General features: G+C 50.0%; 1 protein-coding gene across 1 annotated transcript; it reads left to right on the forward strand.

Moving 5' to 3' along the window:
• Positions 1-1,071: 1,071 nt before the first annotated feature.
• LOC130607916 (leucine-rich repeat and fibronectin type III domain-containing protein 1-like protein) lies at positions 1,072-19,596 on the forward strand. The gene is made up of 3 exons (XM_057425431.1): positions 1,072-1,126; positions 15,331-16,725; positions 19,152-19,596. Exons 2-3 carry the CDS (start codon positions 15,350-15,352, stop codon positions 19,594-19,596), a joined length of 1,821 nt encoding a protein of 606 aa, XP_057281414.1. The 5' UTR covers positions 1,072-1,126; positions 15,331-15,349.
• The last annotated feature ends 8,213 nt before the right edge of the window (positions 19,597-27,809 follow it).

A 27,809-nucleotide genomic window follows, 5' to 3' on the forward strand; every position in this document is an offset into this window, starting at 1 on the left:
ATGCTCTGTGGGTACCACTCAGTACCACATCTCCCTCTCTGGTCTCCGCATCACCAGAGGATGCTGCTCCCTGCATCCCAACACCGGACCATGAGGATGCTCTGTGGGTACCACTCAGGCAAGGACTGCATCTTCCTCCCTGCTCCCCACATCACCAGAAGATGCTGCTCCCTGCATCCCAACACCGGACCACGAGGATGCTCCGTGGGTACCACTGGGGCAAGGACCGCATCTCCCTCCCTGGTCTCATGCTGCATCCCAACACCGGACCACGAGGATGCTCCGTGGGTACCACTCAGGTAAGGACCGCATCTTCCTCCCTGGTCCCCACATCACTGGGGATGCTGCTCCCTGCATCCCAACACCGGACCGCAGGGATGCTCCGCGGGTACTCCGTGGGTACCACTCAGGTAAGGACCGCATCTTCCTCCCTGCTCCCCACATCACTGGGGATGCTGCTCCCTGCATCCCAACACCGGACCACGAGGATGCTCCGTGGGTACCACTGGGGCAAGGACCGCATCTCCCTCCCTGGTCTCATGCTGCATCCCAACACCGGACCACGAGGATGCTCCGTGGGTACCACTCAGGCAAGGACCGCATCTTCCTCCCTGCTCCCCACATCACCAGAAGATGCTGCTCCCTGCATCCCAACACCGGACCGCAGGGATGCTCCGCGGGTACCACTGGGGCAAGGACCGCATCTCCCTCCCTGGTCTCATGCTGCATCCCAACACCGGACCACGAGGATGCTCCGTGGGTACCACTGGGGCAAGGACCGCATCTCCCCCTCTCCGGTCTCCGCACCGGGGCTGCGGCCATCGGGCGGGGCGGGGCGGGGCTGAGCCTCCTTCCTCCCCCCCTTCCTCCTCCTCTCTTCTTCCTCCTCCTCCTCCTCCTCCTCCTCCTCCGCCGCCGCTGCGCGGAGCCGGGGCGGGGCGGCCCCTGCGGCAGCGGCGCTGCCCGGCTCCGCCGGTGCGGGAGGCTCCGCCGTTACCGACCATGGGAGGAGGAGGCGGCGGCGGCGGCGGCGGCGATGGAGGCGGCGGCGGCGGCGGCGGCGGCGGCGGCGGCGGGGGGGGCTCAGCCGAGGTGATGCCGCCCCTGTAGGCTCGCAACGGGAGAGGTGAGCGGGGGGGCTCCGGTCCCCGTTAACGGCCCCATCGCGGTGCGGGATGGGGCAGGGGGTGATGGGGGGGAGCAAGCGGTTCTCCCCCCCTTCCATCCTCCCATCGCATCCCTGCGGAGCCGGGGCCCTTCAGCGCTGCTTCTCTGCCGCCGGCCCTTAGGGTGATAAATTGCAGTGTCACCGCCCTGCTCCATGGAGCGCGCTTCCCGAGGCCGGGATCCACCCTTCCCAGCCGCTGGAATGCTGCGGAGATCCAGGGGATGGATGCTTGCAAGGCACGGGGGTTGCTAGCGAGGAGCATCCCTCCGTGGGGTGTGTGCGTGTGTGATGAGGTGCTTGTGGATGCTTCCATCCCGGTTTGCGTTCCCTATGGAAGCGGGCAGCATTCCCTGCTCCCTTCCAATCCCGGTTCAATGCAAGGCTGGCAGCCGGCGCCCGATGCCTATAAGTCAGCGCCGGGGGTGACCGGCTGTGTCATTGAGGCTGGCGGAGGTGATTCCCGACGACGGGAATGGCAGAGCCCATGGAGCCGGATGGAGAGCAGGGAGAAACCCCTTGGGATGTGGGTCTGTGCTTCGGCAAAGGGAGGGCTCGCCCTACAAGAGCCCCATCGTCTCCGAGCAGAGCTCAACACATGGACCTATGTTAGCGCTCAGCAGCTGTGATTGAAAACTCTTGCACGTAGGCTTAAAACCCCCTTCTTTAGCCTTAAAAGACCAGAAACCAGGTGGGATTGTGCTCAGCGCCGAGCTTATTTGCGCCGGATGACCCCAGTTCACCAAAACCCGCCCGTTTTCCCCCCTTATTTTGGGGTGAAAAGCGCTGGTTTTCGGCTCCCCTTTCCCCCCTTATTTTGGGGTGAAAAGCGCTGGTTTTCGGCTCCCCTTTCCCCCTTGTTTTGGGGTGAAAAGCGCTGTTTTTCGGCTCCCCTTTCCCCCTTATTTTGGGGTGAAAAGCGCTGTTTTTCGGCTCACCTTTTCCCCCCTTATTTTGGGGTGAAAAGCGCTGGTTTTCGGCTCCTCTTTTCCCCCTTGTTTTGGGGTGAAAAGCGCTGGTTTTCGGCTCCCCTTTTCCCCCTTATTTTGGGGTGAAAAGCGCTGTTTTTCGGCTCGCCCCTGCCTTTCCCCGTCGCTAAGCGGGGTGACTCCAGCGTCGCCGCAGGCAGTGCAGCATTTCCCCCCCCTCCCATCTTCTTGCTTACCTTGCGCTGACCACGAGAGGGCCCATCCTGCTCCCGGCTCCGGGGCTGTGCGCTCTGGAACGGGGCTGCTGAGCGCTGGATCCGTGCTTTTCCCAAGGGACGATCCCATCCTCTGCCTCTTCTGATGCTCCCCAAGGACCTCAAGGTCACCCGCTTCCACCCATGGGCTGGCCCATGGCACCCAAGGCCGTTGTAAGGGAGCAAGGACCCCATTATGGCATCACCCCCCCCACCCCATTCCTAGAGCCACCCATCGCCAAGCCCGAACCTTGCGTTGGGAAGAAGCAACGCGTTTAGGATGCTCCAAGAAGGACGCGGGTGCGTTCGCGCCGGAGATGAGCGCGGCCCATTCCCATGCCTTGGAAAGGCAACGGGGAGCCATTCCCATCTCTTCCAAGGACTTCTACCCACCAGGGCTGGTGGTGGTGGGAGGTGGGAGTGGGGTTCCCTATGGAGAGAGGGGATGAAACGGCTTCGCATCCCATCAGGCCCCATCAGGATGATGGATTGCTCCTGCTTGAGGATGGAAGCCAGCGAAGACCGGGCAATTGCCTTGGATTAAATAGGAATTAAACGGCTGTGTGCATGTATAATGATGCATCTACTATTATATATATATATAATGCCATTTGATATATATATAATGCTATTATGTATAATAATAGTATCATTTATTATGCATATAATATAATGATATAGAATAGATATAATATCATGATATATAGAATAATTCTAGAATAAAATATTAATAAAATAACACAATAATATTATATGTAGTAATATTATTAATAATATTATATATATAATCCCCAGTAGGTATTAAATGACTGTGTATATATATAATGATATATATACTATTAGATATATCAAATGCTATTTTATATATAATACTATTATATATAATAATAGTATTATATATATTATTATTATTATGTATATAATAATAGAACAAAATAATATAATAATATAATAATATATTATTATATATATAGTGATGTTATTAATAATATCATATATATAATCCCCATCCCTTCATTTCAACCATGACCATCGGAGTTCTCGGTTCAGGGCAGAGATTTCTCCTTTAACTTTGGAAAATGGAGCAAAAAGGAGCCATAAATCAGCTTTATTCCTCCTGTAACAGAGGAAACCTCCCTATGGATCCCATACAGGGAATTCTCTGCTCCCTGTCCTCTCCAGAGAGGAGCTGCACTGGTTCACTTCTCTTTAAAACACCTTTGGTGTTGTTTCCCCTCCTCTGCCCCACTCTCAACCCTGTTCTAGGTGGGCAAAGGGACAACCCTGAGCCCCAAAGGAACAGGAATTCCCTATGGAGCAGAGCAGCTCCGGAATCAGTGCCTGTTCACTTCTAATGGATAACAATGGCCCTTCCAGCTGGATATCGAGGATCCCGGAGCCCTGTCCTATGTGTGCTGAGGGCAATCCTGCACAGTTGGGTGACTGATACCCTTAGGGATGATCTGGGCCACCCAATTGGTTTCAGGCAGGCTTTTAAAGACTAAAAGTGGGCAGGTTTGGTTAAATTTGGGCCTATTGTCTCTATTGGAGGGCGCGATTCCTGGGGTACCAAAAAAGAGGATTTGGGAGGCCTTCCTTTGTCCCATTCTCATCTTCATTCCCAGTGCTCATTCTCAGACAGTTCAGAGCAGTTTCCACTCCTATATTTAACTCAACCTATCCCTAAGCCTAACCCTAATCCTATATCTACCCCTACCCCTAAACCTAACCCTATCCCTAACCCTAAACCCTATCCCTAACCCTAACTCTAACACTAAACCTAACCGTATACCTAAACCTAACCCTAAATCTATCCCTATCACTAACCCTTACCCTAACCCTAACCCTAACCCTAACCCTAACCCTAACCCTAACCCTAACCCTATCCCTAACCCTAACCCTATCCCTATCACTAACCCTAACCCTAACCCTGACCCTAACCCTATCCCTCTCCCTATCCTTAACCCTAACCCTAACCCTGACCCTAACCCTATCCCTATCACCATCCTTAACCCTAACCCTAACCCTATCCCTATCCCTATCCTTAACCCTATCCCTAACCCTAACCCAGGCTTCATCCCTGCTTTTCTCCCCCTTGCTGTCTAAGGCGAGGTGGGATCGGCTCCCACATGGATGCGCTTTGGGGTTTGGAAGCGGATTCATCTGGGATGAGCGCTGGGAGCCCGGTTTGGGATGGGAATCACAACCATTGAGGAGGAAACCTCAGCCAGGCTCTGGTTCAGCTTGGCTTCAAGCACCCATGGTGGGCAAGCAAGAGGAAGAGGAGGGCTGGGGGGGGAATGGGTGCCTTCCTCTTCACAGGGGCTGGGGGGCAGCTCTGGATCATAGCACAGGGGTGATGGGGGGTCTGCTCTGGCTTTATGGAAGGGGGTTCTAACATATATCATTATATATGGATATATAACTTATATAATTATATATGGATAGCTAATACATAGAATTATATATGGATAACTAATATATAGAATTATAAATGGATATATAGCATACATAATTATATATGGATAGCTAATATATATAATTATATATGGATGTCTAATATATATAATTATATATGGTAGCTAATATATATAATTATATATGGATGGCTAATATGTATAATTATATATGGATAGCTAATATATATATATAATTATATATGGATATCTAATATGTACAATTATGTATGGATACCTAATATATATAATTACATATGGATGTCTAATATATATAATTATATATGGATATCTAATATGTACAATTATGTATGGATATCTAATATATATAATTACATATGGATGTCTAACATATAATTATATATGGATAGCTAACATACATAATTATATATGGATATATAATATGTAATTATTAATAATGTAATGTAATATACATAATTTTATATAATGTGATGGATATGTAGATAATTATAATATGATGGATATATATAATTATATATAATAATATAATGGATATATATATAAATATAAGGTGGGGCTGGAGGTGCAGCCTGTCTTTCCTATTGGAAGAAGACTTTCCATGGTGGGGCTGGAGGTGCAGCCTACCTTCCCTATTGGAAGAAGACCTTCCATGCTCATGCTGAAGTCTCTCTTTGTGCTGCTGGCCTACTTCAATCACCTTCCCAAGCCATCTTTATGCTCACAAGGGGCATTTCCCCTCATTTCAGTGGCTTTGAAAGCACTTTGGCCTTTGCTCATCCCTTTTAGGTCGTGACCGAAGCCACGGAGATCGGGGGGTTAGACCCGGTGTGCTTTGGAGCTCCCATTGCAATCCCTATGGATTTATGGCACGAAACAGGTTAAAACCTGTGCTCTGTGTTGGGCTTTGGTATTCCTAATCGATAATGATGGGAAACATTGCTTTTGGAGGCCCTTGTATTCCTGCCTGATCGATAATGATGGGAAACGCTGCTTTTGGAGCGCAAGCCAAGCGTGGACAAGAGCTCATGACCATGAACTCAACCCGATGTCCCCAGGGCTCCCTCCCTCAAGGGTTTGTAGGCTATGGGAGAGAAGTGGGGCTGAACCAACACCCATTTCCTTCTCTCGATGGGTTTAAAGCACCACAATGTCCCCAGACGCCGTGCCGGCGATGTCCTCCGCGACGCGGTTGAGCGACGGACTCGGTTGGACTCAATGGAAGGTCATCCCCAACCTGCTTTATTCCCTGCTCTTGTTGCTCGAATGGGGCCTGTTTCCTTCTCCTCCCACCCCAAGAGCCTCAAGGCATGGCCTCGCTCCTTGTTCCCAGCTGGAACGGAGCGCGGTGCCATGGATGACGTCCTCATCGAGTGGGAAATAGCCATGCCGTTGGGCCGAGAGCCATCCCATGGCTCAAAACCACCTGATTTTGACCCTTTTTTGCCTTCTATTTTCAACACAATCATGAGAGCTTTGGTTAAACCTCTGCTTATTGCCTCCATTGGAGCGTGCCCTCCATAGGGTCTCCTTCCACGCCGAAACGCGAACAGCGTTCTTGTCCCCCCTGATGGCTTCTCAGGGCCAATTCTGTGTCATTAGTCAAGGGTGCTCAGGGCAACATCATCTCCATTGCATTTAATGCTTCGAAAGCTGACAACGGAGGTGGGGAAGCTGAGCAGTGGTTATGGAACGTGCTCTCGAAGGGGATGCTCTCTTGAGGAAGCCTCTTCCAACCACCCAAAGTTGCTTCTTTTTGTAGCCCGTAACGCTGTGGGGAGCTCACAGGGGCTTTCTGAAGGGCTTTTGCTCCATGGAAACCTCAGGATTGGTGCCAGAAATGGGTTGCAAATGGGTTTTGGCCCTCAATATCTACGGCGCGAAGCCAATGGGTAACATCGAAGAGCATCGCTCGCTCCTCTTATCCCATGACCGCGTACGGGAGGATAAGAGGGTTAGGTTTGGACTTGTGCTTTCCAACGAGCCTTCAGATGTCAATGGAGCCTCTTAGCACTTAGAAACCAGCCAGATTTGCCTCCCCCCCCCCCTTTTCACAGCCATTTCTATGCCTGAAGCCACAGACCTGAGAGCACCCCCAAATCCTACTGATGCCATCAGCAGCCCTACCCGACACCGAGGTGATTATAGAGCTCCCAGTTGTGCTGTGTTGGCACATTTCTCCCCTGCCTGGGATGAAACACGATGCATTAAATCAGGGCATCATCAGCGTTGTCTCTATTTGTCCTACTTAGTGTTAGCATCCTCTCTTCTCTATTAACCCCTCAGTGGGCGTTCGTAGGTTCAGATGGTTGGGGGGTGTTTTGGCTTGGGTGGTTTTGGGGTGTTTTTAAGTAAAAGAACGATTTGGGGGGGCTGAAAGAGGCTGATTTCAGGTGAATTTGGGGCAGAGGTTGGATTTATGGGTCTTTTCTTCTCAAGTTGAGATGCCAGAGCACCAAGCAGCACCTAAATGGTAAAGCTTTTTATTCCTTCTCTCTTCCTAAGGGTCAATGCTTCCTTAGAAATCCCAGCTCCCCAATGCCCTCATGCCCTGGGGCTGCATGCGGATGGACACGGGTTCCTTTGTGTTTCCAAGGGGTATTTGCATGGGAATGGGGATTATTGGGTCGGGATTCCCGTGGCGGATCGATGGAATCCGGGGGTTATGGCAGTTTGCCTTTATGGCAGGTTTTACCCCTAAAAGAGCTTCCTTTAGGGAGAGCTTAGGATGCCTGAGGTCAGGAGCATCCGATGCATGGGGTTTGGTCCTTTCCTGCCCCTCTGCCTAGCCCCGAATGACTTGAAATCAGGGGGGAAAAGGGATGGAAACAGAGAAAAAGGCTTGGCAAAGCCTTAATACCTGCAGGTATTAAGCCTCTTTTAGGGATGGTTTCCTAGCAGCTCATTCCCATGGGATAACTTTGTAGGAACGAGGACCCCCATCCTAGGAATGAGCAGAGCTGGGAGCACCGATGCCTTTGGCAAGCCCAGATTGAAATCCATGGCCACGATAGGTGGAAAAGTGGGGGATGCAGGGAAGGGAGATGCTCTGATTTGCTTTTTTTTTGGGGGGGGGGGGGGGTGTCCCATCCATTCTCTTCATCGGGAAGATGCTTTTATGCCACGGATGCTGTGCTGCTTCCACAGAAGGTCCATGTGGGTCCATGCACTTGCAGCGCTCTTCCCAAGCAGTGAGTGGGTCAGAGGAGGATGGGGATAGAGGGAGCCGTATACAGGGCCCGGAGGATGCTATTCCTGGTGGGAATCTTGATCCCTTTGATGCTCTGCCTTTCAAATGCAGATCGGCTCCTGTGTGAAGAGGGGATCCCTGCATCCCTTGTCTGATCTGGGTTAGGGTTTGGCTTTGTGGTTTGAAGGGCAGGGAAGATGCTCCTTAATCCCCATCCCCTCTTGTGAAGACGCAGTGATTTTGGGGTCGGGGTTCCATGTCTTTCTTTGGGGCACAAACGTGGGGTTTTGGGGTTTTTGTGACCGTTGGGAAGGGTCCTTTGTGGTGGTGTTTTAAGGAAGAGCTTCGGAGTCCCTGCTCCTTAAAGCCAAGCCCAGGTTGGGCTCCGTTGTGCGAGTGATGCAGCCCTGATGGAGCAGGATAGCACCAACCTCTGCTGATGCAGCTGCACTCGAGGGCCCGAGGTTGATGTTTTCCAGCTCGCTGCTTGGATTTCTCCATTGGGAATGCTGGAGCCGGGCTGACGGAGCAGCATCAAGGCGAGGTCGGGCAGGAGGTGCTGTTCCCCATCCCAACGTGCAAGGAACTGGGATGCTCCTCGGATGTGCTTCGGGGAAGAGCTGGCCAAATGGGGGTTATTTGGCTCCTTGGGTCGGGGTTGATGGGAGGAGGAGAGGGAAGATCGGAGGTCAATGGTGCGGTGGTCCCTCAGCAGGGAGGGACCATCTGTGAAGTCTATGGGGACCATCTATGAGGTCTATGGGGACCATAGATGGGGACCATCTATGAGGTCTATGGGGACCATCTATGAGGTCTATAAGGGCCATCTATGAGGTCTATGGGGTCCATCTAGGAGGTCTATAAGGGCCACCTATGAGGTCTATAAGGGCCATCTATGAGGTCTATAACGGCCATCTATGAGGTCTATAACGGCCATCTATGAGGTCTATAAGGGCCATCTATGAGGTCTTTGGGACCATCTATGAGGTCTTTGGGACCATCTATGAGGTCTATAAGGGCCATCTATGAGGTCTATGGGGACCATTTATGAGGCCTATAAGGGCCATCTATGAGGTCTATGGGGTCCATCTATGAGGTCTATAAGGGCCATCTATGAGGTCTATGGGGTCCATCTATGAGGTCTATGGGGTCCATCTATGAGGTCTATAAGGGCCATCTAAGAGGTCTATGGGGACCATCTATGAGGACCATCTATGAGGTCTATGGGGACCATCGATGGGGACCACCTATGGGGTCTATGGGGACCATCTATGAGGTCTATAAGGGCCATCTATGAGGTCTATGGGGTCCATCTGTGAGAACCATCTATGAGGTCTATGGGGACCATCTATGAGAACCATCTATGAGGTCTATGGGGACCATCTATGAGGTCCATGAGGACCATCTATGAGGTCTATGGGGACCATCTATGAGAACCAGCAATGAGGGACTACTATTAGCAGCATAAAACCACCCTGGTGAGACCCCACTTGCAGCACTGTGGTGGGGCCATTGTAGAGTAAATCTCAGCGTCCCTTTATCACTCACTGGAATAGAATCCTTCCCATTCCCATTTACACTTCATCAGGAGCTATTGGTGTTCGTCCTGGTGCCTTTCCTACCTCTTTAAGCCTTGGACAAGAGGAGGGGAATGCCCCGTTCCTGGTATTTAACGCATCATTTAAGGTGTATGATAGTCATTATCGCTCCATGTTCTCCTTTCTCTTTGGCTGTGTGTAAAGGGGGTTACAAGCCCTGCCTATAAAACACCCATTCAGAGCATCCTCCTCCCAAAGAGGGTCTGTCAAAGCCTTAGGAGTCAAAGCTTGACTGTGTGTTGGCGCTGGATGGGTCGAGTTTGCATCAGCAACCCCCCCTGTTCCACGTGGGAGGGATAAAGGATGCTTTTTGCTGCGTTTTCCCCGTTTTCAACCGTTTCCAGTGTGTTTCCATTGGTGTTGGTGGGGCTGATGGGGCAGGAGTTGAGCCCAGGGTGGGTTCTTGAGGGGGAGCAAGAGGTGATGCCTTTAGCGTGGTTCCTTTGTGTGTCTGAGCATCCTGGGAATGAGAGAGGAAATAGAGGAGTTAATGGTAATTAGAGATGATTATAATATATATAACATAATAATATATACCATTTATATATGTAGTTATATATTATTAAAATGCATAATATAATATCTTTTTATATAATTGTATATTATTATAATGTAATATTATTACATCTACCATTTTTATATATGGAATTATATATTACTATAATATATAATAGTATATACCATTTATATATATAGTATATACCATTTATGTATATAATTATATATTATTACAATATATATAATAATGCATATCATTTATATATTATTATAATATATAATAGCAACCATTTATATATATGAAATTATATATTATTATTATATATAATAGTATACACCATTTATATATATAATTATATATTATTATAGTATATATAATAATACATATCATTTATATATTATTATAATATATAATATATCTACCATTTATATATATGAAGTTATATATTATTATACTATATAATAGTATATACCATTTATACATATAATTATATATTATTATAGTATATATAATAATACATATCATTTATATATTATTACAATGTATAATATATCTACCATTTATATATATGAAGTTATATATTATTATACTATATAATAGTATATACCATTTATACATATAATTATATATTATTATAGTATATATAATGACACATATCATTTATATATATAAAAATGGGAATGGCTGTCTGTCAGCTGGGGCGCCTCATCCAGCTCCTGCTCTATGGGATGCCTTTAGGTGCGTGCGTGATCCCTTATGGAAGCACGCTGCCGTTACATGGTGGTTTGGGAACGACTGAATTCATGCAGAAGCAGGAACAGGAAGTGAATGGGATTTGAAGGAGAAGAGGGGAATGAAGGCCTCGATGGGTTGATGCACCAGGAATTTGGGGTGGGAAATGGTCAGACAAGCATTCAACGCAGTTGGAATAACCCCCAAGGAGGTCCAGTGGCTCCTGCAAAGGCAATGGGGTGTCCTTGTTAGGAACGGGGCACTGGGAATTGGACCGGGATCATCCTGAAGGTCTCTTCCAACCCAACCCAGCCTGGGATGGATTGCTCATCCACCCCCAGCCAAGTGTTGGAGTGGGGATGGAACTGAAGGTGCCCCCATGGCTTTGCTGGGTGTCCATCTGGCTGGGAAGGTTATCCCATAGGATGCTCCACGAATGCCATAGGGAATGCTGCGAGCCCTTCACCATCCTCATCCATCCTCTGCCTCGGATGCGCTGCTTCCCAACCTCTTCAGAGCCTTTGGAGGGCTGCGATGCTCAGATGACGCACGGATTTGGCCTCGGCTTCATCCAAAGCAATGCCAGGTTGATGATGCTCCCCAAATCCATGCACTCCTCTCACCCCTGGCCACCCCAGCGCTCATCCCAGTGGGCTTGGAATAGACCTCGGCTTCGCCACCCTCCTTTGGGTACCACGGGATACAGGGGATGCTCGGGATGCTCAAGGCTCCCATTGGTCATGGTTGGAGCTGGGGGAAGGGAAAGGATGGAGGGGATTGAGCTCTACCCGATGCCGTTTCCCCTACCAGAAGGATTCATTTGAAGGGTTTCATTCCCACATCCCGAGGTGATGGAATCATTTCTATGGGGGCAGCAGGACTAAAGGGCCCTTAAGGAGCCCTCGCCACTCTCATCCCATCGGATTCGGCTTTCCAGGTGGGAAAGCAGCGATTTGGGAGCTGAGGGGGGGTTTGTACTGCAGATACCCAGCAGAACAAGCCCCAGTGGCCCTGGTTCCCCTGTGCTGTGGGCTCATGGGGCTCAGCCCCTTGGCACGGGTTACTTGCTCGCTCAGCATCCCATTGGATGAGCATCATATATCATACATTTATTATTACACTTATTATAATTACATATCTATGATAATTATATATCTATGATAATTATATATCTATTATAATTATATATTTATCATTATATTTAGTATAATTATCTTTATTATTGATTCTAATAATTTATAATCTATTTATAATATATATAATTTATAATATATAATCTATTTATCATAATTATATATTTATCATCAATTTATTATAATTACATATTATCAGATTTCTTATCATTATATGCATTTATTATTCTATTTGTTATAATTTTATATATAGAGATATCATTTCCCCCTCCCCTTCTGGTTTCGGATGCTGTTGCAGGACCCCACCCCTGCCTTCATCCCATTGGCAGGGCACAACCCATCTCCCTGCCCTTTCCATCCCCACTTTTCCATCCCTTTGCTCTCCTTCCCCATGGGATCGGGAGCGTTTCCCCCCCACAAGGTGCTTTCGGGGGGCAGGGCTTTGTCTCCCCCATAGCAGATGCTCGCACCATTATAGACTCTCTGTTGAAGGCTGCCAAATGCCCGTCCATCTGCCTTGCCTGTGTGGGAAGGCTGCAAACCCCCCCCCCCAACCCGAATCCCACCACCCCCAGCTCTTCATTCTCAGCTGCAATCAGTGCAATTCACTGTCATAGAGAGAAACGAGCTCTCCCAGGGGTCCAGGCCTTCGTGGGGCAAAGAGGAGCCTTGAAAGCATCATTTTGGGGCAGGTTTTACCTATTGAGATAACCTGTAATAGAAAATATTTCACTTCCAAGGGGGATTTTTGACGTTTTGGGGGTTTTTATGGCCTTTTTGCGGCTCGATTCTTGTGTCGTCCTCCCACAAACACCTCGGAATCCTCCATTGGCCAAGGTTGAAGCGAAGCTCAAGGGGCTTGGGTCTTTTCTTTCCCCCTTTGGTGCACGTTCAAGGCCATCTCCACCAACTCTTGGCCTCCTCTTTGCCCTTCGGAGGCATCAGCATGACCTATGGACCTATGGACTGGTCATGGGGAGCAGAGCCAAACTCCAAGCTCTTCCCCCTAAAACCAGCCAAGTTGGGATGAGCAGGGAAATCCATCGTGGTCTTCGGAAGGTGGTTCCAGTTTGCATTGAAAACGTTGCTGTAGACCAATTCCTAAGGCCTATTTCCATGCGTTTCTCCTTCTTTTCCCTCTATTTCTGTGCATTTCTCCTTCTTTTCCCTCTATTTACACTCATTTCTCCTTTGGCCTCTATTTCCATGCATTTCTCCTTCTTTCCCCTCTATTTCCATGCATTTCTCCTTCTTTTCCCTCTATTTACACTAATTTCTCCTTTCCCCTCTATTTCAATGCATTTCTCCTTTTTCCCCTCCATTTCCATGCATTTCTCCTCCTTTCCCCTCTATTTCCATGCATTTCTCCTCCTTTCCCCTCTATTTCCATGCATCTCTCCTCCTTTCCCCTCTATTTCCATGCATTTCTCCTTCTTTCCCCTCTATTTCCATGCATTTCTCCTTCTTTCCCCTCCATTTCCATGCATTCCTCCTCCTTTCCCCTCTATTTCCATGCATTTCTCCTTCTTTCCCCTCTATTTCCATGCATTTCTCCTTCTTTCCCCTCTATTTCCTCCTTTCCCCTCTCTTTCCATGCATTTCTCCTTCTTTCCCCTCTATTTCCATGCACTCCTCCTCCTTTCCCCTCTATTTCCATGCATTTCTCTTCCTTTCCCCTCTATTTCCATGCATTTCTCCTTCTTTCCCCTCTATTTCCATGCATTTCTCCTTCTTTTCCCTCTATTTACACTAATTTCTCCTTTCCCCTCTATTTCCATGCATTTCTCCTTTTTCCCCTCCATTTCCATGCATTTCTCCTCCTTTCCCCTCTATTTCCATGCATCTCTCCTTCTTTCCCCTCTATTTCCATGCATTTCTCCTTCTTTCCCCTCTATTTCCATGCATTTCTCCTTCTTTCCCCTCCATTTCCATGCATTCCTCCTCCTTTCCCCTCTATTTCCATGCATTTCTCCTTCTTTCCCCTCTATTTCCATGCATTTCTCCTTCTTTCCCCTCTATTTCCTCCTTTCCCCTCTCTTTCCATGCATTTCTCCTTCTTTCCCCTCTATTTCCATGCACTCCTCCTCCTTTCCCCTCTATTTCCATGCATTTCTCTTCCTTTCCCCTCTATTTCCATGCATTTCTCCTTCTTTCCCCTCTATTTCCTCCTTTCCCCTCTCTTTCCATGCATTTCTCCTTCTTTCCCCTCTATTTCCATGCACTCCTCCTCCTTTCCCCTCTATTTCCATGCATTTCTCTTCCTTTCCCCTCTATTTCCATGCATTTCTCCTTCTTTCCCCTCTATTTCCATGCATTTCTCCTTCTTTTCCCTCTATTTACACTAATTTCTCCTTTCCCCTCTATTTCCATGCATTTCTCCTTTTTCCCCTCCATTTCCATGCATTTCTCCTCCTTTCCCCTCTATTTCCATGCATTTCTCCTTCTTTCCCCTCTCTTTCCATGCATTTCTCCTTCTTTCCCCTCTATTTCCATGCATTTTCCTTCTTTCTCTTTCCCCTCATTTCCATGCATTCCTCCTCCTTTCCCCTCTATTTCCATGCATTTCTCCTTCTTTCCCCTCTATTTCCATGCATTTCTCCTTCTTTCCCCTCTATTTCCTCCTTTTCCCTCTATTTCCATGCATTTCTCCTTCTTTCCCCTCTATTTCCTCCTTTTCCCTCTATTTCCATGCATTCCTCCTTCTTTCCCCTCTATTTCCTCCTTTCCCCTCTATTTCCATGCATTTCTCCTTCTTTCCCCTCTATTTCCATGCATTTCTCCTCCTTTCCCCTCTATTTTCCCGCATTTCTCCTCCTTTCCCCTCTATTTCCATGCATTTCTCCTTCTTTCCCCTCTATTTCCTCCTTTCCCCTCTATTTCCATGCATTTCTCCTTCTTTCCCCTCTATTTCCATGCATTTCTCCTCCTTTCCCCTCTATTTCCATGCATTTCTCCTTCTTTCCCCTCTATTTCCATGCATTTCTCCTTCTTTCCCCTCTATTTCCTCCTTTCCCCTCTATTTCCATGCATTTCTCCTTCTTTCCCCTCTATTTCCTCCTTTCCCCTCTCTTTCCATGCATTTCTCCTTCTTTCCCCTCTATTTCCATGCATTTCTCCTTCTTTCCCCTCTATTTCCATGCATTTCTCCTTCTTTCCCCTCTATTTCCATGCATTTCTCCTCCTTTCCCCTCTATTTCCATGCATTTCTCCTCCTTCTTTCCCCTCTATTTCCATGCATTTCTCTTCTTTTCACCTATTTCCCCCTCTATATTTCCATGCATTTCTCCTTCTTTTCACTCTATTTCCATGCATTTCTCCTTCTTTCCCCTCTCTTTCCATGCATTTCTCCTCCTTCCCCCTCTCTTTACGCGCATTTCTCCTTCCTCCCGCCCCAGGTCTGTTGCGCAGCTTACGATGGAAAGGCTGGTCGTCTCCCTGCTGGTTGTTAGCACCGCCGTGAAGGCCATGATGTGTCCCAAGCGCTGCATGTGCCAAAACCTCTCCCCATCCTTCACCATCCTGTGCACCAAGACGGGGCTCCTCTTCGTGCCGCCCAGCATCGACCGGCGCACGGCGGAGCTGCGCCTCATGGACAACTTCATCACCACGCTGCGGAGGAAGGACTTTGCCAACATGACCAACCTCATCCACCTCACGCTCTCCAGGAACACCATCAGTCAGATCATGCCTTACGCCTTCTTCGATCTCAAGGGCCTCCACGCCTTGCACTTGGACAGCAACCGCTTGACGCGCATCGACGAAGACCACTTCAAAGGCTTGATCAACCTCCGGCACTTAATCCTCAGCAACAACCAACTGAGCTCCATCTCCCCCGGCTCCTTGGACGACTTCATCGAGACCATCGAAGACCTGGACCTGTCCTACAACAACCTCGTCCACGTCCCGTGGGAGACCGTCGCCAAGCTCTCCAACGTCAACACCATCAGCTTGGACCACAACCTCATCGAGGCCGTGCCCGAAGGGATCTTCTCCAACCTGCACAAGCTCGCCCGCCTGGACATGACCTCCAACAAGCTGAAGAAGATCCCTCCGGACCCCTTGTTTTCCAGGATACCTGTGTACACCAAATCCAAGGGCTCGCCGTTGTCGTCGCTGGTGCTCAGCTTCGGGGGGAACCCGTTGCATTGCAACTGCGAGCTCGTGTGGTTGAGGCGCCTCACCAGGGAGGACGACCTGGAGACCTGCGCCTCGCCGCCGGAGCTCATGGGCAAGTACTTCTGGTCCATCAAAGAGGAGGAGTTTGTGTGCGAGCCCCCCATGATCACCCACCGCACCCCCAAGCTGGCGGCAACCGAAGGCCAAAGCATCTCCTTGAAGTGCAAAGCCGTCGGCGATCCCGATCCCTACGTCCGGTGGATCGCTCCCGATGGGAAGCTGGTCTCGAACACATCCAGGACTATCTCCTACGAGAACGGCACCTTGGATATCCTGCTCGCTTCCCTAGGGGACAAAGGCACCTTTACCTGCATCGCGTCCAACGCCGCCGGCGAGTCGACGGCGCCGGTCGAGCTCCTGGTGAGCCCGTACGCCAACCTGGCCAACAGCACCAACTGCGAGAAGGATGCGGAGCCCGGCGCCTCGGACATCCTCATCTCGGCCAAGTCGAGCTTTCCCAACGAAACGAAGGCTCCGCAGGACAAAGGGGTGGTGGTCATGGAGTTGACTTCCTCCTCCGCTCTCATCCAGTGGCCTTCCCAGCATCACCTCCCTGGCATGCGGATGTACCAGATCCAGTACAACAGCTCGTCCGACGACATCCTCGTGTACAGGTAAACCCTGCTCGTGCCTTTGGGGCGCTGGGAGGAAGGCTCTCGTGAGGCATCCTCGGCCCAACCACAGCTGCCTTGCAAGCAGGACCCGTATAGGAGGGAATGGGGGGCAGTGGTTGCCTCCTGCGCCCATCCAACAAGGAGGGAATGGGGGGCAGTGATTGTATATATACCTACATGGAGAGTCACCTATATCCATTCCTCTATATCCATTCCTCTATATACCTATAGTCACCTATATCCATTCCTCTATATCCATTCCTCTATATACCTATAGTCACCTATATCCATTCCTCTATATCCATTCCTCTATATACCTACATAGAGAGTCACCCATATCCATTCCTCTATATCCATTCCTCTATATGCCTACATAGAGAGTCACCTATATCCATTCCTCTATATCCATTCCTCTATATCTATTCCCCTATATCCATTCCTATATATACCTATAGAGAGTCACCAATATCCATTCCCCTATATCTATTCCTATATATCTATTCCTGTATATATATTCCTCTATATCCATTCCTATATATACCTTTATATATTCCCATATATCTATTCCTGTATATATATTCCTATGTATCCATTCCCATATATACTTATACTCTTGTATATCTATTCCTGTATATCTATTCCTATATATACTTACATATCCATTCCTATATATCTATTCCTATATATACTTACATATCCATTCCTATATATCTATTCCTATATATACTTACATATCCATTCCTATATATCTATTCCTATATATACTTACATATCCATTCCTATATATCTATTCCTATATATACTTATATATCCATTCCTATATATATTCCTATATATACTTATATATCATTCCTATATATCTATTCCTAGATATACTTATATATATTCCTATATATCTATTCCTATATATACTTATATATCCATTTCTATATAACTATTCCTATATATACTTACATATCCATTCCTATATATCTATTCCTATATATACTTATATATCCATTCCTATATATCTATTCCTATATATACTTATATATCCTATATATCTATTCCTATATATACTTACATATCCATTCCTATATATACTTACATATCCATTCCTATATATCTATTCCTATATATACTTACATATCCATTCCTATATATCTATTCCTATATACACTTACATATCCATTCCTATATATCTATTCCTATATATACTTACATATCCATTCCTATATATCTATTCCTATATATACTTACATATCCATTCCTATATATCTATTCCTATATATACTTATATATCCATTCCTATATATCTATTCCTATATATACTTATATATCCATTCCTATATATATTCCTATATATACTTACATATCCATTCCTATATATATCTATTCCTATATATACTTACATATCCATTCCTATATATCTATTCCTATATATACTTATATATCTATATATCTATTCCTATATATACTTATATATCCATTCCTATATATACTATATATACTTATATATATCCTATATATCTATTCCTATATATCCATTCCTATATATATTCCTATATATACTTATATATATCCATTCCTATATATATTCATATCCATTCCTATATATACTTATATATCCATTCCTATATATCTATTCCTATATATACTTACATATCCATTCCTATATATATATTCCTATATATATATATCCATTCCTATATATCCATTCCTATATATCTATTCCTATATATATACTTATATATCCATTCCTATATATATACATATCCATTCCTATATATATATATATACTTACATATATCCTATATATTCCTATATATACTTATATATCCATTCCTATATATCTATTCCTATATATACTTATATATCCATTCCTATATATACTTATATATCCATTCCTATATATACTTACATATCCATTCCTATATATCTATTCCTATATACACTTACATATCCATTCCTATATATCTATTCCTATATATACTTACATATCCATTCCTATATATCTATTCCTATATACACTTACATATCCATTCCTATATATCTATTCCTATATATACTTATATATCCATTCCTATGTATCTATTCCTATATATACTTATATATCCATTCCTATGTATCTATTCCTATATACACTTACATATCCATTCCTATATATCTATTCCTATATATACTTATATATCAATCCCCATATACCTACCCCTATATACCCACCCCTCTACACACCCATCCCCACATACCTCCCCCTACGCCCTTCTCCCCCAGCCCTTACCGCTGCCACCCCTTCCCCTCCCCGCCTCCCCACGCCCAACGGTTGGGTGCCAACCCTACCGCCGCCAACCCATCGCGCCACGGGATAGCGAAGGGGGAACCCATTGCCCTTTGCTCTCCCGTCACCGGGACCTCCGCGGCTCATCCCGCTCCTTCTTCCCCTGCAGGATGATCCCGGCCGCCAGCAAATCCTTCTTCTTGGCTGATCTGGTTGCAGGGCGCGAGTACGACCTCTGCGTCTTGGCCGTCTACGACGACGGCTTGACGGCGTTGACGGCCACGCGGACCGTTGGGTGCGTGCGGTTCACCACCCAAGAGGAGTACAAGCGGTGCCGCTCGCTCCACGCGCAGTTCCTGGGCGGCACCATGATCATCGTCATCGGCGGCATCATCGTGGCCTCGGTGCTCGTCTTCATCTTCATCCTCCTCCTCAAGTACAAAGTCTACAACCACCACGCCAAGAGCAAGGCGCCCACCGTGACCCACGGCTGCTCCCAAACCAACGGCGCCGCGGCCAAACTGCCCGACCCACGGGAGAGCCTCCAGCAAGGGCAAACGGGGAGCGAGGGGGATTGCACCGCGGCCTTTGGGACGATGGAAACGTTGCCTTAACGGCCGGAAGGGCGCCGATGCCGATGGCGATGCCGGCGCCGCGTCGGGATGCTGGGGAGAGGGGGGGGGGGGGTGGTTGGATTTTAAGCTGATTCTTGTCTATTTTTAAGAGTCGATGGGGTTTAAAAAGAGTATTTTTTTAATCCGGGCCCCCCCCATTTCTTGCTTTCGGGGCGCTTTTGGGGCCGCGCTCATTAAAGCTCGACGTGGGAGATGGAAGAGGTCCTTCCGAGCGGAGCCTCCGCTTGTGGGGCCTTGGGTGGGGGGCGATGGGCTCTGCTGCATGGGTGGGGATGGAGCAGAGGGAATTGTCTGCGGGAGGGGGGAATTCCCTATGGGAGATGGGAATTATCGATGGGAATTGTCTATGGGAGGTGGGAATGGTCGATGGGAGATGGGAATTGTCGATGGGAATTGTCTATGGGAGATGGGAATTGTCGATGGGAATTGTCTATGGGAGATGGGAATTCCCTATGGGGGATGGGAATTCTCCATGGGAATTGTCAATGGGAGATGGGAATTCCCTATGGGAGATGGGAATTCTCCATGGGAATTGTCAATGGGAGATGGGAATTCTCCATGGGAACTGTCAATGGGAGATGGGAATTGTCGGGAGATGGGAATTGTTTACGGGAGGTGGGAATTCCCTATGGGAGATGGGAATTCCCTATGGGAGATGGGAATTGTCTACGAGAATTATCTACAGGAGATGGGAATTCCCGATGGGAATTGTCTATGGGAGATGGGAATTCCCTATGGGAGATGGGAATTCTTGATGGGAATTGTCTATGGGAGATGGGAATTCCCTATGGGAGGTGGGAATTCTCTATGGGAATTGTCTATGGGAGATGGAATTGTCTGTGGGAGAGGGAATTGTCTATGGGGCACAGGAATTGTCTATGGGAATTGTCTATAGGAGATGGGAATTCCCTATGGGAGATGGGAATTGTCTATGGGAACGGGAATCATCTATGGGACATGGGAATTGCCTAGGGGAGATGGGAATAGCGTGGCTGGAATCCAGTCCTTCCCCCCCCATGTGTGATGCTGAAGCAGCACCAGGCCCAGCCCCATGGTCCTCCCCAGGAGCACCGCACGGGGCTGGACCCACACTTGATCCCTCAGGGATTCCTGCCCTTTGGAAGCTTGGGATAAAGAGGCTTGGAGCGAGCTCCTGCTCCTCCTGAGGGCCGAGCTGGGATAACGGAAGGATAACGCAAGGATAACACAAGGATAAGGCAAGGATAAGGCAAGGATAATGCAAGGATAACGCAAGGATAACACAAGGATAAGGCAAGGATAAGGCAAGGATAATGCAAGGATAACGCAAGGATAACACAAGGATAAGGCAAGGATAAGGCAAGGATAATGCAAGGATAACGCAAGGATAACACAAGGATAAGGCAAGGATAACGCAAGGATAACACAAGGATAAGGCAAGGATAAGGCAAGGATAATGCAAGGATAACGCAAGGATAACACAAGGATAAGGCAAGGATAAGGCAAGGATAACGCAAGGATAACACAAGGATGCTTTCGGACCTCTCAGTCTCCTGTTCCCATTCCCATTCCTATTCCCTTTCCCATTCCCATTCTCATTCCCATTCCCGTTCTCGTTCCCATTCCCATTCCTGTTTTCATTCCCATTCCCGTTCCCATTCCTGTTCCTGTTTTCATTCCCGTTCCCATTCCCTTTCCCTTTCCCATTCCTATTCCCTTTCCCATTCCCATTCCTTATCCCTTTCCCGTTCCCATTCTCATTCCCATTCCCATTCTCGTTCCCATTCCCATTCCCATTCCCATTCCTGTTCTGTTTTCATTCCCATTCCTGTTTTCATTCCCATTCCCGTTCCCATTCCAATTCCTGTTCCATTTTCATTCCCATTCCTATTCCCTTTCCCGTTCCCATTCCTGTTTCCATTCTCATTCCCATTCCTGTTCTCGTTCCCATTCCCATTCCTGTTTTCATTCCCATTCCTGTTCCCATTCCCCTTTTCATTCCCGTTCCCATTCCCATTCCTATTCCTATTCCCTTTCCCATTCTCATTCTCATTCCCATTCCCGTTCTCGTTCCCATTCCCATTCCTGTTTTCATTCCCATCCCCGTTCCTGTTCCGTTTTCATTCCCATTCCCGTTCCCATTCCTGTTCCGTTTTCATTCCCATTCCCGTTCCCATTCCTGTTCCGTTTTCATTCCCATTCCCGTCCCCGTTCCCATTCCCATTCCCGTTCCCGTTCCCATTTCCCATTCCCGTTCCCGTTCCCGTTCCCGCTCCCCTTCCTGTTCCCGTTTCCTTTCCCGTTTCCGTTCCCGTTCCCATTTCCCATTCCCGTTCCCATTCCCGCTCCCCTTCCCGTTCCCGTTCCCATTCCCGTTCCCATTCCCGTCCCCGTCCCCGTTCCCGTTCCCGTTCCCGTTCCCGCTCCCGCTCCCGTTCCCGCTCCCGTTCCCGCGCCGTCCTCACGTGTCACTTCCGCGTAAGCGCGGGAAAGGGAGGCGTGGCGGGAAAACGGAGGGGGCGTGGCCCCGGCGCGGCCACGGCGGCAAAATCCGGGGGGGGGGGGGGGGAATGGGGCGTGCCGAGGGGGGCGTGGCCCCGGGGAGGGGGGCGTGGCCGGGGAGGGGGCGCGCTGCGGGCGGCGGCGGCGGCGGCCATGGACGGGCGGCCCGGGGCGAGGTACGGGGGGGGTGGGGGGGGTGGGAACGGGATTTGGGGTACGGGGGGGGGGGAGGGGGGGAGGGGGCAGGATCGGGTCCCCTTGGGGGAGGGGGGGGGGGTCCTTGAGGAGAGAGCGGGGGGGGGGCGGGGTCGTGGGGGGGGTCCCAATGGGGGGAGGGGGGGAGGATCGGGTGGGGGGGGGGGCAGGGGCAGGATGGGGGGGAGGGGTCCTGGGTCCGAATCTTTTTGGGGGGGGAGGGGGGGATTGAGCCAGGGTGGTCTGGGGGGGGGGGGAGGGGAGGGGAGGGGGCGGGGGCATTTATGGGGGTCCATGGGGTCACCGGGGGGGGAGGGGGTGCGAGGGAACACACGTGTTCATGTGTGTGCATCACGTGTGGCCTCGGCGTGGGGGGGGCATGGGGGGCACAGAACACACACACCCCCTCCGGTGCCTTGCTTGGACTGGGACCAGTTAGAGCCCGGGACTGGGACCAGTTATGGACTGGGCCCATTCAGTGCCCAGTAACTGGTCCCAGTTAGAGCCTGGGACTGGTCCCAGTTAGAGCCCAGTAACTGGTCCCAGTTAGAGTCTGGGACTGGTCTCACTTAGAGCCCAGTAACTGGTCCCAGTTAGAGCCTGGGACTGGTCCCAGTTAGAGCCCAGTAACTGGTCCCAGTTAGAGTCTGGGACTGGTCCCAGTTAGAGCCCAGTAACTGGTCCCAGTTAGAGTCTGGGACTGGTCTCACTTAGAGCCCAGTAACTGGTCCCAGTTAGAGCCCGGGACTGGTACCAGTTATTGACTGGTCCCATTCAGTGCCCAGTAACTGGTCCCAGTTAGAGCCTGGGACTGGTCTCAGTTAGAGCCCAGTAACTGGTCCCAGTTAGAGCCCGGGACTGGTACCAGTTATTGACTGGTCCCATTCAGTGCCCAGTAACTGGTCCCAGTTAGAGTCTGGGACTGGTCTCAGTTAGAGCCCAGTAACTGGTCCCAGTTAGAGTCTGGGACTGGTCTCACTTAGAGCCCAGTAACTGGTCCCAGTTAGAGCCCAGTGAGTGGCCCCATTCTGTGACCAGTAACTGGTTCCAGTTGATGCCCAGTGACTGGTGCCAGTTAGAGCCTGGAACTGGTCCCAGTTATTGCCTTGTTCCATTCAGTGCCCAGTTACTGGTCCCAGTTAGAACCCAGTGACTGGTCCCAGTTGGAGCCCGGAACTGGTCCCAGTTAGAGCCCGGAACTGGTCCCAGTTGATGCCCAGTGACTGCTCCCAGTTAGAGCCTGGGACTGGTCCCAGTTGATGCCCAGTGACTGCTCCCAGTTGATGCCCAGTGACTGCTCCCAGTTAGAGCCTGGGACTGGTCCCAGTTGATGCCCAGTGACTGCTCCCAGTTAGAGCCCGGAACTGCTCCCAGTTAGAGCCTGGGACTGGTCCCAGTTGATGCCCAGTGACTGCTCCCAGTTAGAGCCCGGAACTGCTCCCAGTTAGAGCCTGGGACTGGTCCCAGTTGATGCCCAGTGACTGCTCCCAGTTAGAGCCCAGTGACTGCTCCCAGTTAGAGCCTGGGACTGGTCCCAGTTGATGCCCAGTGACTGCTCCCAGTTAGAGCCCGGAACTGGTCCCAGTTAGAGCCCGGAACTGGTCCCAGTTGATGCCCAGTGACTGCTCCCAGTTAGAGCCCGGAACTGCTCCCAGTTGATGCCCAGTGACTGCTCCCAGTTAGAGCCCGGAACTGGTCCCAGTTAGAGCCTGGGACTGGTCCCAGTTGATGCCCAGTGACTGCTCCCAGTTAGAGCCTGGGACTGGTCCCAGTTGATGCCCAGTGACTGCTCCCAGTTAGAGCCCGGAACTGGTCCCAGTTAGAGCCTGGGACTGGTCCCAGTTAGAGCCCGGAACTGCTCCCAGTTAGAGCCCGGAACTGGTCCCAGTTGATGCCCAGTGACTGCTCCCAGTTAGAGCCCAGAACTGGTCCCAGTTGATGCCCAGTGACTGCTCCCAGTTAGAGCCTGGGACTGCTCCCAGTTGATGCCCAGTGACTGCTCCCAGTTAGAGCCTGGGACTGGTCCCAGTTGATGCCCAGTGACTGCTCCCAGTTAGAGCCCGGAACTGGTCCCAGTTAGAGCCTGGGACTGGTCCCAGTTGATGCCCAGTGACTGCTCCCAGTTAGAGCCCGGAACTGGTCCCAGTTCTCCCAGTCCCTCCACGGGGTAGCAGGGAACGAGCGGGCGCTGCCAGCGCACGTGTGGGCGTGTCCCCATCGGCATGCATTAGCATACATTAGCATACATTAGCATACATTGACACACATCGGCGCCGGGCGCGGCGCCAGGGACAGGAACAGCGCGTCCCGAGCGGGGCCAGCGCGGAGCACGTAGAGAGGGGGGGGGGGCACGGAGGGACTGGGAAGGACTGGGGGAGAGGACTGGGAGAGAGAGGGACTGGGGGGGACTGGGAGGGACTGGGAGGACTGGGAGGACTGGGAGGGACTGGGAGAGAGAATGGGAGGGACTGGGAGAGAGAGACTGGGAGGGGAGGACTGGGAGAGACTGGGAGAGAGACTGGGAGAGAGATGGGAGGGACTGGAGAGAGACTGGGAGGGACTGGGAGAGACTGGGAAGGACTGGGAGGAGAATGGGAGGGACTGGGAGAGACTGGGAGGGACTGGGAGAGAGTGTGGGAGGGACTGGGAGAGAGGGAGGGACTGGGAGAGGACTGGGAGAGAGAGGGACTGGGAGAGACTGGGAGAGACTGGGAGAGACTGGGAGAGACTGGGAGGGACTGGGAGAGAGACTGGGAGGGACTGGGAGAGAGACTGGGAGGGACTGGGAGAGACTGGGAGGGACTGGGAGAGAGACTGGGAGAGACTGGGAGAGAGACTGGGAGAGAGACTGGGAGGGACTGGGAGAGAGACTGGGAGGGACTGGGAGAGAGACTGGGAGGGACTGGGAGAGACTGGGAGGGACTGGGAGAGAGACTGGGAGAGACTGGGAGGGACTGGGAGAGACTGGGAGGGACTGGGAGGGACTGGGAGAGAGACTGGGAGGGACTGGGAGAGACTGGGAGGGACTGGGAGAGAGACTGGGAGAGACTGGGAGAGAGACTGGGCTCGACTGAGAGACACTCAGAGAGACTGGGAGAGAGACTGGGAGGGACTGGGAGAGAGACTGGGAGAGAGACTGGGAGGGACTGGGAGAGAGAGAGACTGGGAGAGAGACTGGGAGGACTGGGAGGGAGAGACTGGGAGAGAGACTGGGAGAGGACTGGGAGAGAGACTGGGAGACTGGGAGAGACTGGGAGAGAGACTGGAGAGAGACTGGGAGAGAGGGGAGGACTGGGAGAGAGAGACTGGGAGGGACTGGGAGAGAGACTGGGAGGGACTGGGAGAGAGACTGGGAGAGACTGGGAGGGACTGGGAGGGACTGGGAGGGACTGGGAGAGACTGGGAGGGACTGGGAGAGAGACTGGGAGAGACTGGGAGGGACTGGGAGAGAGACTGGGAGAGAGACTGGGAGAGAGAGAGACTGGGAGAGACTGGGAGGGACTGGGAGAGAGACTGGGAGAGACTGGAGAGAGGGACTGGGAGAGAGACTGGGAGAGAGAGACTGGGAGAGAGACTGGGAGGACTGGGAGAGAGACTGGGAGAGAGACTGGAGAGAGACTGGGAGAGACTGGGAGAGAGAGGGACTGGAGAGAGACTGGGAGAGAGAGGGACTGGGAGAGACTGGGAGAGAGACTGAGGACTGGGAGAGACTGGGAGGGACTGGGAGAGAGACTGGGAGAGACTGGGAGAGACTGGGAGAGAGACTGGGAGAGACTGGGAAGGACTGGGAGGGACTGGGAGAGACTTGGAGGGACTGGGAGGGACTGGGAGAGAGACTGGGAATGGGAGGGATAGACTGGGATATACAGGGATAGAGACATGGATTTAGGCAGGGATACAGGGATAGAGGAAGGGATAGAGAGGGATAGGGATAGACAGGGATAGAGACTGGGATAGAGAGGGATAGAGACTGGGATAGAGACTGGGATAGAGACTGGGATAGGCATGGATATACAGGGATAGAGAGGGATAGAGAGGGATAGAGACTGGGATAGAGACAGGGATAGACATGGATATACAGGGATAGACAGGGATAGAGAGGGATAGAGACTGGGATAGAGACAGGGATACAGGGACAGACATTGATATACAGGGATAGACAGGGATAGAGAGGGATAGAGACTGGGATAGAGACTGGGATACAGGGATGTACAAGGATAGAGACAGGGATAGTCATGGATAGACAGGGATACAGGGATAGAGACAGGGATAGACAGGGATACACACATGTACACATGGATAGACATGCATACAGACATGGAGGCATGGATACACACATGGATACACGTGGATATACATGGATACACACGGATAGGCATGGATATACAGGGATACACACGGATAGGCATGGATATGCAGGGATACATGGACACACATGGATACACACATGGATACACACATGGACACATGGATACACACATGGACACATGGATACACACATGGACACACATGGATACACACATGGATACATGGATACACACATGGATACACACATGGACACATGGACACACATAGATACACACATGGATACATGGATACACACGTGGATACATACATGGATACACACATGGACACATGGATACACACATGGACACATGGATACATGGATACACATGGTTACACACATGGATACACACATGGATACACACATGGCCAGGTGGATACACATGGATACACACATGGATACACACATGGACAGGTGGATACACATGGATACACATGGATACACACATGGATACACATGGATACACATGGATACACACATGGATACACACATGGATACACACATGGATACACACATGGATACACATGGATACACACATGGATACACACATGGATACACATGGATACATGGATGCACACCTGGACATGTGTGCTGGCCCTGCCCTGTGGGGTGCACTGAGTGTGCAGTGGGTGCAGTGTGGGTGCAGTGGGTACAATGGGCACCCCATGGGTGCACTGGGGGCAGTGTGGGTGCAGTGGGGGCCCTGTGGGTGCATTGAGTGCAATGGGTGCATTGGATGCAATGGGTGCATTGGCTGCATTGATTGCATTGGGTGCAATGGGTGCATTGGTTGCAATGGGTGCATTGGCTGCATTGATTGCATTGGGTGCAATGGGTGCGATGGGTGCATTGGATGCAATGGGTGCATTGGCTGCATTGATTGCATTGGGTGCAATGGGTGCATTGGGTGCAATGGGTGCATTGGCTGCATTGATTGCATTGGGTGCAATGGGTGCATTGGTTGCAATGGGTGCATTGGCTGCATTGATTGCATTGGGTGGGATGCAATGGGTGCATTGGCTGCATTGATTGCATTGGGTGCAATGGGTGCATTGGATGCATTGATTGCATTGGTTGCAATGGGTGCATTGGCTGCATTGATTGCATTGGGTGCAATGGGTGCGATGAGTCCATTGGGTGCAATGGATGCAATGGGTGCAGTGGGTGCAAT

This window comes from Pezoporus wallicus, unplaced genomic scaffold (assembly GCF_028554395.1).
Source record: "Pezoporus wallicus isolate ANWC-B61680 ecotype Strahan unplaced genomic scaffold, APGP_CSIRO_Pwel_v1 contig_9471, whole genome shotgun sequence".
Classification (NCBI taxonomy): Eukaryota; Metazoa; Chordata; class Aves; order Psittaciformes; family Psittacidae; genus Pezoporus; species Pezoporus wallicus.